The 13,494-nt window shown below is 53.5% G+C and overlaps 1 protein-coding gene across 1 annotated transcript; it reads right to left on the bottom strand.

Moving 5' to 3' along the window:
- Positions 1 to 4,482: 4,482 nt before the first annotated feature.
- LOC308521659 (HLA class II histocompatibility antigen, DP beta 1 chain-like) lies at positions 4,483 to 11,270 on the bottom strand (the record flags this gene model as incomplete). Its single annotated transcript, XM_081094729.1, has 5 exons — positions 4,483 to 4,851; positions 5,591 to 5,701; positions 6,214 to 6,495; positions 7,191 to 7,454; positions 11,171 to 11,270. The coding sequence occupies 5 exons, from the start codon at positions 11,268 to 11,270 to the stop codon at positions 4,838 to 4,840; spliced, it is 771 nt and encodes a 256-aa protein (XP_080950855.1). The 3' UTR covers positions 4,483 to 4,837.
- Between the last annotated feature and the right edge of the window lie 2,224 nt (positions 11,271 to 13,494).

Below are 13,494 nucleotides of genomic sequence, written 5' to 3'. Positions count from 1 at the left end.
TCCTTCCCTCCTTCCTTCCCCGGCTTCCGTGAATCAATGATCCGACCTAAGTAGACGCTCCCCACCTCCTCGCCTGCCCCCCTCGCCCCCCCCCGCAGAGCGGAGGCTTCTCAGCTTCTCCCTGCGATCGGAGCCAAACCCACGGAGCAAACCCACGGAGGTCGCCCCTGGAGCGCAAAGGGGCGAGTCCCCAAGGCCACCGTCGTCTGGCGCTCTGAGCTCAGAGGGCTTTTCTCCGCCGACACGGTGCCACACAGCCGCTCACATAACCGTTATCCACGGCGTCAGGTCCCCTGGCCCATCCACAAACGCCTAGTTTAGGAGCGACTCCGTGCCAGGAGCCGTGGAGGGTGCCAGGACCGCAGCCCTCTCCTCCTCCCAGGGGCAAGCTGGGGCGCCCCAGGCAAAGATGAGGAGGGTGAGGGGCTTGGCCACGTGGGACCGGCAGTGGCTCTAGTCACTAGTCTAGTGGCTTCTGGGGCCATAAAGGAGAGAGAGGCCGGGACCTTGAGGATTTGGGGTTTGATTGGGTCAGAACAGAAACTCCTGTAGGAGGGCCTGGGTTCTTGACTGCCCCTTAAAGGAGTTTAACTTGAACGCGACAAGGAAGAGGGAGTCCTCGATGGTGTTGGAAAAGGTGAGCGAACTGACGGAGCTGGGTGCTGCCGAGGCCCCACTCAGGGTGGCGGAGGCCGGAGGACCTGGAGGACGCCACAGAGCCAGCGGCCGGGTGGGTCCTCTGCCTGTGACGCCCTTGGAGCTACTTCTCAGACTTGGGCTGATCCTTTGTGCCTCTGTGACTTACGGCCAAAAACAACTTGTAAAATTTAGGCCACTTAGGTCTCGGTACCTGGGAACACTGCATATCCCAGAAGGCCCTGGGCTCCCTATCCCTCCTCCCCTTTGGCCACGCGCTTTGCTGGATTTGCAGTTTATGAATGGTCAGGTCAGGTGTGGGGTGGAGATGAGATGGGGAAGGGAGGGGGTCAAAGCAGGGCTCTAGCTGCCTCAGAAAGAAGTTCCTGTGTGGAAGGGGTGGCAACCCAGTTTGGGGGTTTGCTGCCCCCTTCCTGCCCGTTCGGTGTGGCCAGCAGGGGGTGTCGGGCCCAGCCGAGCTGCTCCCTGGCCAGCGTGCAGTTCACCGCGTGAGCGTGTCCCCCATTCAAACCCGCTGGAGTGGGCAGCCGCCCTGGGTGCATGTGCTCGTCTTCTTATCGTTTCCTCATCTCCGGGTAGTTTCGTGGGAGCTGGCATTGCCAGCAGAGTGCCAGGGCAATGGTGAGACCTGTCCCCCAGCCCTTGAATGAAGACCAGGGACACCTATGGGCACCTCCTTTAGGGCTACCTACCCCCGAACAGCCAGGCTGCGTCAGCCCCGGGAGCGCAGCCACCGCACCACTTCCCGCAGTTGGCTGGGCCACAGCGTTCCATTTGTTCACTGCTCTGGCCTGGCTTTCTGTTAGCAACATCTTGCTTCTGCGCTGAAGTATTTTGATTCCGAGGAAAATGGGCGGTTTTCCAAAGCATAAAGGGAAAAGCCACGCTGGACACGGTGGCAGCCGGAGCAAATGTTCCGTTCCCCGTCTCACCCTGCGTCTGGAAGGGCTGGGATTCCACAGAGACCCGGGTCAAAGTACGTGGCTCGTGGCTCTGTATCCCTGTGTGTGCGTCTCCGCAGGGCCCGGGCTAGGTTGCTGGAGCGGGTTAATCCTTCTCACTGAATGAGGTAGGCAGACCTCTATTACTAGTGCTGCTAGAGAGCGCTTATAACTGCAACTTTCCGCTTGCGGTTATTTTTATCAATACCTCAAGATTTTCCTTACTTTTCAAAATTAAAAATCTGTAGAAACAATTACAAACTAAAAACTAAGAAACATGTTTCGGAGATATTAGGGTTCGGGAGAAGATGGGAGGTGTGCCATGTTTAATTGGAGCCCTGGCAGTCAGACAGCAAAGCCTGCAGCGGCAGACAGCCTGGCTGAGCAGCCACGGGGCTGACGGTGGCCCTGGCGGTGGCGGTGGCGCTGACAGTGGCTGGCAGGAGACCTGTCTGTATTCCTCGTGAGGGCTTCTCCTTCATTTAGCTTCCAGTGGTGCTCTGCTTCTGACTGGGCTGCTGAATCTGAGCATCGGTTTTCTCATCTGTAGAATATAAGGGACTAATTCCCGCTGATGACACCTTTGCCCTGGAAAGACAAGGGAGGGAGCCGCCAGGCTGCCCTGGTCACTGCGACACTGGTGCCTGGCCCAGAGCTCCCCTTACCTCCTGATCGCTGTGCTGCCAAAACCCCATGCTTTTTGAGTTTTTGTTACAGACAGCTGTTTGTAATCCATTTTGTTACAGATTTTTCTTACAAAAATCTGATTCAGAACAGTTTAAGTTCCAAGGGAATGTGTTATGAAATATTGGGGTACTCAGGATTTGGAGGAAGGATTGGCTCTACTGGGAAAAGCAAAGGCAGTTCTGGGACCTCACGGCTTCTTCATAGATGTTTCCCTGGAGCAGGGCCACGACCACCCGGCTGATCTGCTCTCAATCTCTGCGGCTTGGGTGCCAAGGCTCAGATTGCTGGAGGCCCAATCTGGTTGGTTTAGCTTTTGGGTCAGCTGTCTCCCTGAGAACCCACGAGCCCTCTTTCCATGGTTGGGGGCCCAGTGAGATATGTGTACGTATACAGGATGTACGAAGCATGGGGGAGGGTGGAGAAGTGTTGGGGGCATAAGGTGGGATTGCTGAGGTTCACCAAGAGGCGTCTGCGTCTGTCCCCTCTGTGCATTTGACCAGCAGCCTCTTCATGGCCACACGTGCACTCCCCCACCCCTCTCCCCAGGGGGCGGCCCGAAGTCATGTTCAGCTGTTGTAGCCACGATGTCATGAGCTCTCTGTCCCTGAAGTCCAGCACCTCTACTAGCTTGTCGCTTGCTGCTTTGCTCTTCAGCACGGAAATGTTCATGACCCTCATATCCAGGGTGCATTCTGACTTCTGTGGACCCTAAGCATTTTGTCTTTTCTGGACACTTTCCTAAAATATTCAAAAGTATATTTTATGGCTATGTTGGTTATAGATAGTATATTAATATTATAAATTAATTTTTTTCAACCTAAAAGTTTATTTAAAAAACAAAGTAAACATTTTTATGAACCCCAAAAATATTGTGGGTCCTATGTGCGGTGTCTACTATGCCTAATAGATAAGTGGACCCTGATTGTGTCTTTGTGGAAAGTTTTGTACTTTATTAATAAAAACCCCTTTTCCTGTTTACTGGATTTGTCTTGATCAGCGATTTTCAACTGGTGTGCCCCAAGAATTTTTAAAACATGCGGCACCTGACTATACAGGGGCACTGACCTCTTTTCCCTTAGGTTGTCAAGTAAAAAAAATGACAGCAGCCAACACAACAATAGCCGTCCAATGGGAATGAACCAAAATGATATCGGTGGCGTGGTGCTGCCACAGCCGCCACATCTGGCCACATCTGCTTTGACCATGTCCTTGTGTATGCCTACCTGTTACTCTAACCCCTTCACTAAGAATGTTGGAGTATTCCCAGTGTTGACAAGTTCCCTTCTGGTTTGTTCCAAGTCCAGATCCCACTGTCGGCCTCTAGGTGGAGATAGGACCTATTTAATACTCCCCGTTTTAAAGAGCGTTTTAGCCGCGGTGCCGTGGTTGAGCACCGACCTATGAACCAGGATGTCGCAGTTCGATGAAATGACAGAAGCAAATATGACTTTTGTCTTGGTCTTAAATATGCATTAAAATGATTAACAAAAACCCTAATGACTGTATTCTAAACCAGGCCTTTGTCTGAAAAACTGATATACACGTATCTTTGACCGTTTGAAGCCGGAGATGTACTCCCCCTGACTGACTCAGAAGGAGTGTAAGGTGATCCGATGAACACAGAGTTATGGGACGTCTGCTCCCATAAGCTGATGCAAATGACAATATAAAAGATAACTATAATACGTTATTCTCTTATGCCTGTTATTTATAATCCTGATCTATGGTGATTGTTAAACTTGGGAAACATTCTTAGTGACTGACATGCTTTGTCCCGTATGAATTTCAGTAGCAGATCCAGGCTCAGCCCTGGCTGGCGTGGCTCAGTTTGTTGAGCGTCCCTTGTGCACCAAAAGGTCGCCAGTTTGATTCCCTGTCAGGGCACGTGCCCGGGTTGCGGTTTCTATCCTTGGTGGGGTGTATAGGGAGGCAACTGATCAATGTATCTCTCTCACGTCGACATTTCTCTCTCTCTCTCTTTCTCTCTCTCTCTCTCTTCCTTTCCCTCTCTCTAAAAATATCAATAAAAGATATTTTTAAAAAATTCAGTCTCAGTTCCACCAGGGATTACTAGGAGTAATGGTTCCATGCCTCCCTGGTAAGAGTACAACATGAACTTGGGTACAACAATGAAATAAAGCAAATTTCAGGAGGTCTGCTATCAGTTGCCCTCCTATTCAATAAGAAGAATTGATTACCACCAAGAAACTTATTTCTCCATGCCTGGGTAAAACGACAATGACATCCCAGGCTCTTCGCTGGGCGCAATGGTCACCAAGCCCTTGAGGCATAAACATGGCCACATGACCATGCCTTCCTGTCAAGAAGAAAGCAGGACCATGATGTTGGATTTAGGTGTTTTATGTTCCTCAGGAAAGGGCACTCGATAGACTGGGGAACTTGAGAAAGAGGCAGCACATTGAAGTAAAGTGCAGGGACTCAGAGGCTGGCGTCAGGGGCACGATTCCGTCGTGATGTCCTTTTGGAGGGGGGAGGTTTCTGGGCGTCAGAAGCATCAGAAATCCTGTCCCAAGGCTACAGGATGCTTGAGATCAGCTCCGCAGCCCTGGGAAGAAGGAGAGGAATTACAGACAACCGAGCTCAGGGCTATACCCCTTTCCCTCTAGAGTCCCAGGTCAGAAAAAATCCAGAGAGAGGCTGAGTGTTGGTCTGGTGAGCGATGGAAGCTCACCTTCAGCTCAGTGCTCACACCCGCCCAAAGGTGGACATGGACCAAGAGTTGGGGGCAACTGGCTCAACTTGAGAAGCAGGGACAGCCTCAGAGAGTTTCTCCCAGGCCAAGGGCACTTCCTAGGACACACCCTGAACACAGATGCTCATTAAATGCTCCCAAACTCATGTGCAATGAAATGGATTGCACCCCAAGAAGGAGGAAGGGAGCAGAAATACCACCTATTGGCTGAGGTCTTTGTCGTCCTTAAATGAATGAAAAGGAAGTTGAACGTAGTAATTGAGAAAGTAAAGAGCAACACCATCTTAGAAAGGTATACAAACATTTGCATCCTACGCCCACATCACTGAAAGCAGGGCCCAATTTGTAGACTGAAGCTGACCCCAGGCTTAAAGGAACAGCCTGCAGGATAGGGCAACAGTCAGCAGCCTCAGGCGTGCTGCTGGGCCAAGATCTCAATCAAGGCATCTTCCTGTCCGCAGGGCGGTCGTGGCCTGACCAGAATCTGATTTCAGTGGCCTCATTCGCTCTGTCATTTTGCTGTTCTGCCTCAACGTCATCACCGAATGAGACAGTGGAAGGGCAAAATCAACCACTTTCCAGAGGCGCTTACCTTGCTGGCCTCTGAAATGGAGAGTGACGCTCACCACGAGTGCGAGGAGCCCCAGCACAAAGCCCCCGACTCCAGTCAGCATCTTGGTCCGGGCAGAATCTGACTGAGCCTCTGGGAAGAACAGACCCAGGGTCAGTCTCCCCTCCACCTGCTGCAACGCCCCCCGACACCTGGAGCCTGACCTAGTGCGCCATGGAGGGAAGCGGGAGGACAGGCGGAGCTTGGGGCCACTGTGGGGAAGGAGTAGATGTGGAAAGCACCCCAAAGTTCTGGGTCTCATACTGGTGACGTCCACAGGAGGCAAATGCTGGTTTCAGGTCAACTGTGAAGGCCAAGCAAAGGGACTGAAGGGAGACAGAGGGAGAGGCCAGGTCCCAGGCTGAGGGCCAGACCTGAAGGTGACTGCTTTCCTGACAAGGACAGGTTCTTTAGGACCGCCCTCCCCCGCCCCCACCCACCCACCCCCCGCCCCCGGGCAGGGATAAATGCAGCCAAATCCCTGATGCTCCCAGCCTAGACTACAGTTAGGGGGTTGGTGAGGACACATGGGGTGACGTGACCCCGGTGGGTAGTGAGTGGATCCCAGAGCCTGGAGCCCAGAGGGCCATCAGGAAGTAACTCACTCCACTCTACAGTAACAGCACTGTCCAGGCTGGGGTGCTCCACGTGGCAGGTGTAGACATCCCCCTGCTGAGGGGTCATTTCCAGCATCACCAGGATCTGGAAGGTCCAGTCCCCGTTATGGATCAGGTTGGTGGACACCACCCCCGCGGTCTCCTCCTGTCCATTCAGGAACCAGCGGACTTGAACGTGGCCAGGGTAGAAATCGGTCACGTGGCAGACAAGCAGGTCGGGGTGCTGCAGGGGCCCCTTCTTGGAGGGGGACACGTTCACTTTAGGCTGGACTGGGAGTGGGAAAAAGAATCTTGTTGTGACAACAGAGACAGTTAACGCAGTGCACTTAGCAAATTTCTTGCAAACTGACTTCTAGAGGTTAAAGTAAATACGTCATCTGTTAAGCTATTGGAGGCAGAAGACGGGGAACTGTGCAGGAAAAACAATAAAACATTGCAATGTTCCAAGGACGACTTTGTCATCCACGGTAAAGAAAGAGCAGCGAGCAGGAGAGGGTCACATTTGGCACTTTCTCCAGAAACGGAGGACGTTGTAACTAATGTTTTCAACAGAAATGTTGAACCAGCTATGAAACTACCTAAATTTACATTTTCCCACCTTGTTCAGGAGGATGGACACTCCTTCCAGATATTACCTTGGAATCGGATCTATCAGTCTGATGTCCTCATTACAAAGAGGTGAGGAATTGAAGAACCTTGGTTCGTCTTTCATTTAACCTCGACGTCTCCTGGCCATCTCAGCCAAGGGAAGTTCCCAGCAAGACCCACAAACCCATGTTCTCAGCTCTCTCATGCTGCCTTAACAGGGAGCGTGCCCTCTCCCACGTGGTCTGGCCCCTGCGCCTGGTTAAGCCCCCTGGGATCCGGCCCCCCGCCTGGGTTGGCTGGGCTTGGAGATGGGAAAGAGAGCACGCCTTCCTCTGCCCCAAGCCCACCCTGCCGGCCTCCCCTTCCCCGCCGCCCACCTCTGCGCTCCAGGGTGAAGGCCCGGTCCAGCTCGTAGTTGTGTCTGCACACCGCGTCCACGGCGCCCCGCCGCAGCTCCAGGAACTCCCCCTGGATGTTCCAGTTCCTGGCGGTCGTGCGCCCGAGCTCGGTCACGGCCACAAACACGCCCACGGTGCTGTCGAACTGCACGAACACGTCTCTGTTGTACACGTATCGCTCCAGGAAGCGGTGCGTCCCGTTGGACTCGTAGCAGTCGCTCCTCCTCTGATACACATGGACCGCTGAGAGCGAGAAGGACCGGGCGGGCTGAGCGGGCTGCCCGGTGCCCCCAGACATGCTGCCCACCTGGCTGCCCCCCTCGCTGCTGAGGCTCAGTCCCCAGTAGGGAGTGTGCAGAAGGCTGCTAATCAATGATTCTCTCCCATCATTGTTTCTATCTCCCTTTATAAAAAAGTAAAATAAATAAATAAATCCTACATAATCACAAAATTTACCAATAGTGATCTGAAACCGAATAGAGGCTCAGAGTTTATGAGCATATGGGATTTAATACACAACAAAGGGAGTCCCACAGCAGATGGGGTTGAGGAAACCGGCTTAGATAAGAAGAGAAAAAATCTAGATCTGCATTTAACATAAAAACTTGGGCCCCAGAAGGATTAAAAACCTAAACATAAATAGTAAACTCTATGGTAAATATAAGAAGGTACAGGAAAATACAATTATGAACATGGGGTGAGGAAGCATTTCTTAAGCAAATATAAGAACACTAGAGGCCCAGTGCATGAAATTCATGCACTGGGGGGGTGGGGGAGTGTCCCTCAGCCCCACCTGTGCCCTCTCACAGTGCGGGAGCCCTCGGGAATGTCAGCCATCCGTAGTGCTGCCACGGAGGCAGGAGAGGCTCCCACCACCACTGCTGCACCCTCCAGCCATGAGCCCGGCTTCCGGCTGAGCAGAGCTCCCCTGTGGGGGCACACTGACCAGCCATTCCACCGTTCAGTCAATTTGCATATTAGCCTTTTATTATATAGGATAAGGGGGAAATATAATAAAATGCATTACATTAAAATTTAATACTTCTGTGAAGCAGAGGGTATCACTAATAAGTTAGTAGACAGGGAATAGAAATAGACTCACAGTATCTAAAATGGAGGTAGTGTCACATCCAAAAATCATTGCCCAGACCAATGTCAAGAAGCTTTAACTCTATGTTTTCGTCTAGGAGTTTTATGGTTTCAGATCTGACATTTAGGTCTTTAGCCCATTATGAGTTGATGTTTGCATGTGGTGAGAGGTAAGGGATCATTTCATGTTTTTCTGCGGGTGGATACAGAGACTGTCATTTCCCCACTGTGTGTTCTTGGCTCTTGTTGATATCAGCTGACTGTAGATGTGTAGATTATTTCTGGGTTCTCCATTTCTTTCTATGGGTCTATTTGTCTGTTTTTGTGCTGGTACCATACTGTTTTGGTTATTGTAGCTTTGTGATATATTTTGAAATCAGAAGTGTGATACCTCCATCTTTGCTCTTCTTGCTCATGCCTTGGCCAGACAACTGATTATAAATGGCTGGCTGCCTGCAATCCAATTGGGGGATGTCTACTGAAGGAGTCGTAGGGTGCAGCTTCTCTATGTGACTTAAAATGTATCATAAGTGGAAACTGCAGGTGGAATTTATCACAGAACTTCCCAGGCCACAGAAATGAGGGTGATGCTGCCCAGAGGCGGAAGGAAAGACTCAGAAGAGTATGTCAACCCGAGGCTCACCACGTCAGGTCAGGGCAGAGCTCAGGGGGCCCAGGCTCCAGGTGGCGCTCCTCTGCTTGCTCTTCCCATGGCTCAGGAGCCTCCCCAAGTGGCTGTCAAGGAACCTTGAGGTTCCAGGAGCAGCAGGAGGAGGGTGTGAGGGGCCCTCCATTGTCTCTGTCACTGCAGAGCTGGCCAGGGTTGATCTGGGTGATCTGGTCAGCGTCCCTGTCTTTCCCAGTGTTCCCCGCGCCCCAACTTGAAGCTGGGGTCTGGAGCCGCCACACCATCCTCGGGGACACCTCGACTTTTAGCTCACGGGGTGCCAGCTGCGCTCATTCCTCTCCGACCGCCTGAGCCTGCCTCCTTGCCCAGTGCCTGCCCTCAGCCTCTGAGCTCCGGGCCCATCCAGCTGGGGCCCCTGTGGCATGTCTTCACCTGCCTCCTGCTCCACTCCCCGCCTCTAACTCCGTTTCCTGTCCCACCGATAGGGCTCCCCACCTGGTTTCCAATCAGGGCACATTCCTGTTGGTCCTGGGTAGTGGTTTGAATTTTTTTCTTTTTCAAAGCAATTGACTTTTCTCTCCCTCATGAAATCTAATTTGCAAAACAGAGAACTGCCACACAAGGGTCTCTCAAAACTGCTTTTTTTGTGTGTATGTGAAACATAGAGCTTGTGAAACTCTTGGAAACATCCGAACTTTCTAGAGCAAAGCCTGACAACTTCTGTAAGGTAAGCCGTCTTTTCGGAACGGGCCATGTTAAGAGCCTGTGATGACGCCGGGGTCTGAGGAAGGCAGCACAGCGAGGGGGCCGCGCCCAGCTGTGTGCCCGGGACAATGGAGTCCCACCCTGTTCACCCCAAAAGGAATGTTCTAGCTATTGGTTTATCTGGAAGGACCACAACTAAAATGACGTCAGTTGATGTAAGGGAAGGCTAGAGCGCAGTGATGTCCGCTCACTGGAGGCGAGAGCCCTTCCCCCTTCAGGCTGTGATGTCTGTGGAGACGAGGAGAAACCTGCTGGTTCAGAATGACTCAAAGGGCTGCCCTCGGGGCCCAGCCTGAACGCTCACAAAGGAGCGTCATTAACCCATGCTGACGTCTCTCTGTTTCACCTCCTCTTTCCTTGCTCTGGGGGAAGGTGCAGACACCCCGCAGGGTCCGAGGAAGAAGGAAACGGAGGGCTCTGTCCAGCCCACTGGCGCCCGGACCCCACATTTCACCCGCAGCGAGTTCCTCAGCATGATTGGTGCGGAGAGCTCTGGACCCCGACGCCTCCCCCAGCGACTCTCACACGGGGAACACATCTCATGCCCCTCACTGACCGGAACCCCTTGGCCTTCCACCTCCACCCCCCACACTGCTCACTGCTCACCCCAAAGGAGCCCCGCCCTGACTGCAGTGCACTCATCGATGCCCCGCTGTCCCCGCTCCCAGAGGCCTTCTGTGCCTCCTGCACCGCCTCCCGTCTCACCCCCTGCCGGACAGTCCCATCTCCCAGCCGCTCCCAGGGCCCCCTGCTCTCTGACTCACGCTCCTCCACTCTCCTCTCACCTGCAGGCACAGCCCCACAGCTGAGCTGCCCCGTCCAGTTCTCTGCCCCCTTGAGTGGAGAGTGTCAGAAATCTCCTTCCTTCTGTCTGAGACATGGGTGCAACGGGATGGGGTTTGAGCAGATGACTGGGAGTTTTAAATGCTATTAACCCTAGAAGCTGGGAAAGACGCTGGAGGGAACCTGAGTCTCAGAGAGAAGTGGGACTGGCTTTCTGGGTGGAGATGGAGAGGTTGGGTAATTCTAACATAAACGACTTCATGGTCTGTTCCCTGTTCTGCATGCCTGGGCTTGGGGGGAAATGGGAACGAAAGGGGCCATTTCCTGCTTCCCACTTCCTCTCTGGCCTGGGGTCGCCTGGTTCTGTGGAAGGGCCTCTGCCTGGGGCACGGTTGGCTGTGGGACCCTGGATCCCGGACACTGCAGAGTAGCGTGGTTCTGGTCTCTGATGCTGGAATGTCACCCTGACCCCTCCGTCAGAGCCTTGTCCCCCCAAAGCCATTCCTGGCCGCCAGGCGCGTTGTGTCCCGCAGGCACACACCCTGCTCTCTTCTCTCTCTGGTGGGAATTGTGGCCCCTGGGTGATGTCGGGCCTCAGAGCCTCTCTGTGGGTTGGGCCCACATGGGATACGCTCCCCGCCCCCCCGTCATTCCCCTGAACCAGGCCCCCCAAGAGCAGTGGCTCTGCACTTACCTGGGGTGTCTCTGCCCTGAGCCCAAGGGGAGCTCAACATCACCAAGGGCATCAGCAGAGCGGCCATGCAGGGGGCCCCAGCGGCTTGCGGGGACACCATCCTGGATCCCGGGGGAAAGACCTGGCCGAGAGATTCGCAGAAGGAGCAGGGCACTCAGTGGGCTGCCCTCCTAAATATTAGAGCCGATGAGCCAGGACAGCCCCTGCATCCCTGGGTGTGGCCGGTTCCAAAAAGGGAACCAATGGGTAGGACTTGTCCCTCCAAGCAGAGGGCGGGGAGAAGCACATGAGCCTTCAAGGGGTAAGAGCCACTGAGGACAGTGAGGAAAGGGGTCCTCGTGTGAGGAACTGGGTGAGTCACGGGCTTGTTTCTGTGCTTCCCTTGCTCGTGTGCAGACACCAGCATGCCGGTCCCGCTCTGCTCTGGGGTGAGCGCCACCCCCCCATGACGAGTTCCGGGAGTGGGCAGCCCTGAGCAGTCACAGTCCGGGGGCTGGACTGTCCCGCAGAGCTCGGGCACAGCCATGGGAGTGTGGTCTCCTCCCGGCAGAGGCCTGCCTGACCTCCCTGCACAGAGCAGAGGAGGGGCCCCTGACCTAGCACCACGGCAGGCGTGCAGGAAGCGTGCAGCTCTGGGCAGCACTTCTTGTCCTTCCTGGGCCAGTTTCTTCACATTTGAAGTGGGGATGGTAGCGCCGCCTCCTCCTCCGTAACTCTGTGCGGGTGAGTGAGAGCAGACATGTAAACTGCCTGAGACACTTGAAGATCTGAGAGGGTTTGAATAGACCAATGATGTTACAAGGACCGTCCTTTTCTTGCAATTCAGTATATTTTTTGGGATAACGTTTTAATCCAATTAATCCCCAACAAACCAACTTACATATAGTTCTTATACTGAGGTGACTACATCCCCCTGCACACAAACGTCAGAGAGAAAGTGACAAAAGAATCTAATTCCCCACCAGCTTATTAAGGACCTAAATAAAATGCCAACAATGAGTGAAAGCACATCTGGGAATTGGGGGTAGGTTTGCTGCTGGGACCAGGATGTTCTGGTGAAGTGGTCAGACTCAGGGCTGTGGGAGACCGCCCAGCTGGGAAGCCCTCCCTGCTGCTGCCCGCCTCTGGCCGAAGCCAGGGCCAAGCTGTTGAGCCACCTGTGACTCAGTTCCTCTCATGTAGGATGGAGATCACTGTGGCGCCTATGCCGCTGGTTTATTTGGAGAAGTAATTGGGATCCTCTCTAAACAGAGCCTTGTGCGGGGAAGGTATCAAGCTATGCTAATTATTACAATGCTAGGCTAGTTCAGAGCACCACAAACTCTTTATTCAATACATTATTTAATCCAATAATAGAAACTCTATTATCTATATACGTATATAAAAAGCCAGCGACTGTAACACCATAACAACCCGTCGCTATGATGCCCTCTGTGGCCAGCGAACCCACCTGATGGGGGATGGGGCCGGCCAGCCAACCTCCCTCGGCCCCTCCCCCTGAGCTGGCCCTGATCAGCCTTTCCCACCCCAATCAAGGGCGGGGTGCTGGCCACCCCCTCCTCTACTCCTCCCCTGGTCAGCTGTGCCCCTGATTGCCCCCCCTACCCCAATAGGGGGTGGGCCGGCTGGCCAATGGCATGCAGCGCCTTTCCCCAGCTGGCCCCCACCATACCAATCGGACCACGGCCCCTTCCCCCAGCCAGTTCTGCCCCTGATTGCCCCCTCTCTCACACCAATTGAGGGTGGGGCTGGCCGGCCAACCTCCCACGGCCGCCCCCCCCCCCGGCTGCTGACCCCATATCGGCGCCCCCACCCCATTTGGGGCAGGGCCTGTTGGCCCACTGCCCCTTCTCAAGGCCGGCCCCGCCCCTAATCAGCCACCCACCCCCATCGGCAGTGGGGCCCCCCCAGCCAATCACCCTTGACCCCTCCCTCCAGCTGGCCTGGCCCTGATCCACCTGGGGCGGGCCAGCTGGTCAACCTCCTGCCCCAATTCGTCCCAATTGGGGCCGGGCTGGCCAGACCCCACCGGTGCACAAATTTGTGCACTGGGCCTCTAGGTTTACAATAAATACCAGAGAAACCACTCCCCTTTATTATAGTTTCAAATTTCTCTGTAATAAAACAGAGGATATAAAGGAAAGATATACCATTAGACTTAGTGTGAAATGATTAGAGAAACTATTCTTAAAAATAAGATTTTAAAAAGGTGACTTATACCATCACAGTATTGTATGAAGAAGAAATAAAAGATAATAATTAGAAATTAAACAATAAAAGACTGGCTTTCTCTTTATATGTCTGGAATAATCAAAGAATTCTAG

This window comes from Myotis nattereri, assembly GCF_964212035.1.
Source record: "Myotis nattereri genome assembly, chromosome: 6".
Classification (NCBI taxonomy): domain Eukaryota; kingdom Metazoa; phylum Chordata; class Mammalia; order Chiroptera; family Vespertilionidae; genus Myotis; species Myotis nattereri.
This window is presented reverse-complemented; position numbering and strand designations above follow the sequence as displayed.